Genomic DNA, 3,002 nt, shown 5'->3' with positions numbered 1-3,002 from the left:
AAGTCACCGTTGTCAGATCTGCCTAGGGTGTGTTTCTTAGCTGAGGCCCCTCACACTCCCTCTCTCTCACAGGCCCGTGGGTCCCCATTGCCCACCTTCCCACACTCTGTCCCAGCACACGTCATCCTGCATCGCCATCAGATGAGTGAGCTCTGTAAGCCTGAGGAATACCATCAGGACCCAAGGGAGAACCAGGAACTGGTGGTGGTGCAGCTGTTCAGCCCTGAGGAGGAGGAAGAGGCCATGTCTCCCTCCTCCTATGTCCCTTCCTCCCTCTCAGGACTATTCCAAGACAGCCTGGAAGAGGCAGCTGCTGCTGAGACACCAAGTCCTCCCCATAGCCCCCAGGGTGCCTGCCTTTCCCCCACTGCCATGGCATCCTCTCCATGTAGCCAATCTGAAGATGAGGGCTCCAGCAGCCCAGATAAGGAGGGGGCAAGCAGCAGGGAGGACTCTGAAGAGGCCGAGTCCTCTCTCCAAGGTGCCCTATGTTTAAAGAAGGCTTACCTGGTGATGTTCCTGCTCCTCAAGTATTGTGCAAAGGAGCGGACCACAAAGGCAGAAATGCTGAGTAGTGTCATCAAAGAGCACCAGGACCACTTCCCTGAGATCTTCAGCGCAGCCTCTGAGTGCATGCAGCTGGTCTTTGGCATTGATGTGAAGGAAGTGGACCCCAGCGCCCACACCTATGTACTGGTCGCCACCTTCGGCCTCACCTATGATGGGATGGTGGGCGATGGGCACAGATTTCCCAACACTGGCCTCCTGGTCACACTTCTGTGGCTTATTGCCGCAGAGGGCGACTGTGCCTCTGAGGAGGAAGTCTGGAAAGCCCTGCATGTCAGAGGGGTGCATGACGGGAAGGAGCATTGGCTCTATGGGGAGCCCAGGGAGCTCCTCACCAAAATTTGGGTGCAGGAGAAGTACCTGGAGTACCGGCAGGTGCCCAACAGCAATCCTGCTCGCTACCAGTTCCTGTGGGGTCCCAGGGCCCACGCTGAGACCACCAAGTTGAAAGTCCTGGAGTTTTTGCTCAGGGTTTATAGAAGGGATCCCACTTCCAATCTATCCCTGTCTGAAGAGGCTTTGAGTGGTGAGGAAGAGGGGGCCTGAGCCAAGTTACACCCAAGCACACTTCAGGCCCCTGTCTGGCAGCTTCTCCTGCTGGACATGATGTGAGGCTAGTTCTTTCCTCTGCTTTTGAGAAGAGGTCAGTCAATGTTCTAGGTCGTGAGTTCTAGGGCGAGTTGCGGGAATAAGGGCTGTGGCATCTTTGGGTTCCTGTGATGATTTAGAAATGTATCCTTGGTTCCTTTCAGAATTTTCAAATGTTCTTTTTTATAAAAGGTTTCATAAGCTTCAGCATTTAAGTGTCTGAAAGACATTGGTCACACATGTATTTGTAATTGTCCAGTTCAAGAGTAATAGATTTGCTGCCCTAGCCAGATTTTCTCAGTGGTTGGAGGGTGGCCCTAGGACTGAAGGGTCTCTGGTTCATTTCCAGTCAAGGGCATATACCTAGGATGCGGGAGGCAATCAATGGATGTGTCTCTCTCACATTGACGTTTCTCTCTCTGTATCTCCCCCTCCCTTCCACTCTCTTTTAAAATCAATGGGAGACAAATATCCTCCTGTGAGAATTAACAACAACAACAAAACAAGGAGTAAGAGATTTGCTACTGTGTAACACAAAGTGGAACCTTTCAGCTTAGTTTGTGACCCCAAACTAGATGACATGGTAGCAGGACAGGATTTCCTTGGACATGTGAAAGAATTCAGCGGTGCAGTGGATGGAGTCAAGAAATAGAAAAATAAAAGCAAAAGGTTGTTGATTCTTGCTTCTTATCCCTTCTCATCTGTCTTTTTATGCGACAAATTTACATAAGGATCCTTGGGTTTGCTTGGTTCATTCAAGAAAGTGGATACATTTTATCTGAATGAAGACCACCCCTGCTCAATGATTCATTTATTCCCCAGACATTGACTGATCCTCTGCCCACTGGAAAGAGCAGGGCACACCCACACACAGGATGATAGTGTAGGTGCTGAAGTCTTATAAGGAAGGGGGCGAGGTGTCCCCGAAGTCGTACAGAAGAAGCAAAAGAAGGGGAGAGGTAGTGGGACTCGAGGGGACAGCACGCAAGTGTAAATGGCCTCAGCCAGGGCAGTTTGGTGTTTGGGAAACAATGATTCCCTCTGTGGACGTTGATTGTGATGAAGCTGGGTGGTGGCAGCAGCCAGACTCTCAGATGTTGTGCCAGGCACCCCTTTTCATGCCCTGGGGTAGCCAGAGCTGACTCCATTTCATTACATTACCTTTCATGTAACTTGGGCAATTCTAAGCAATGTATAGATTTTTGTTGGGAGTAAAATGAATGATAATAATGGTTTGGATGGAAGAGCAGCTGTCAGGGATGGACAGAGTTGGTCTTTGGCTCAATTTCATGGAACTTTTAATTGCATCCAGCTGGGAAAGGCTCCCCCACCCCTAAATTTTAAAATGTATTCTGCAAGAAGGAAGTAACATTTACTGAGCTTTATTTACAAAGCAGAGTGTTTGTCTAGTTAGTTTTTTTTGTTGTTGTTATGTAGGATTTATTGGGGTTACATTAGTCGACATGAACATATAGGTTACATGTGTGGATTACTAATTTACAATATCTGTATATAAGACCATGTGCCCACCACCCAAAGTCAAATCTTCTCCTGTCACCTGATATTGCAATCCCTTTCTTCCTCCACCCCCCTCCCTCTGCTGTTTGTGTACATAAGTTTCACTTTTATATCCCACATATGAGTTAAATCATATAGTTCCTTAGCTTTCTCTGTTTGACTTATTTCACTTCGCATAATGTTCTCTGGTCCATCCATGTCTTTGGCTAGTTTAGTATTGCATATCCTACTGAGGTACATGCTCCCTGAGATGTAGTAGATGACAACAAGAATAACAACAAAAACCCTTCCAGAGTAGAGGATGGTAGGGGTTGGGGTAATATAATATT

At 47.9% G+C, this 3,002-nt stretch overlaps 1 protein-coding gene across 1 annotated transcript; it reads left to right on the top strand.

Annotated features, from left to right (window-relative positions):
• Positions 1-231: 231 nt before the first annotated feature.
• On the top strand, positions 232-1,113 carry LOC118654765 (melanoma-associated antigen 10-like). Its single transcript, XM_036306208.1, has one exon. It carries the CDS (start codon positions 244-246, stop codon positions 1,111-1,113), a length of 870 nt encoding a protein of 289 aa, XP_036162101.1. The 5' UTR covers positions 232-243.
• Positions 1,114-3,002: the final 1,889 nt, after the last annotated feature.

This window comes from Myotis myotis, unplaced genomic scaffold (assembly GCF_014108235.1).
Source record: "Myotis myotis isolate mMyoMyo1 unplaced genomic scaffold, mMyoMyo1.p scaffold_m19_p_4, whole genome shotgun sequence".
Taxonomy (NCBI): domain Eukaryota; kingdom Metazoa; phylum Chordata; class Mammalia; order Chiroptera; family Vespertilionidae; genus Myotis; species Myotis myotis.
The sequence above is the reverse complement of the archived record's forward strand: the minus strand, read 5'-3'. Positions and strand labels throughout refer to the sequence as shown.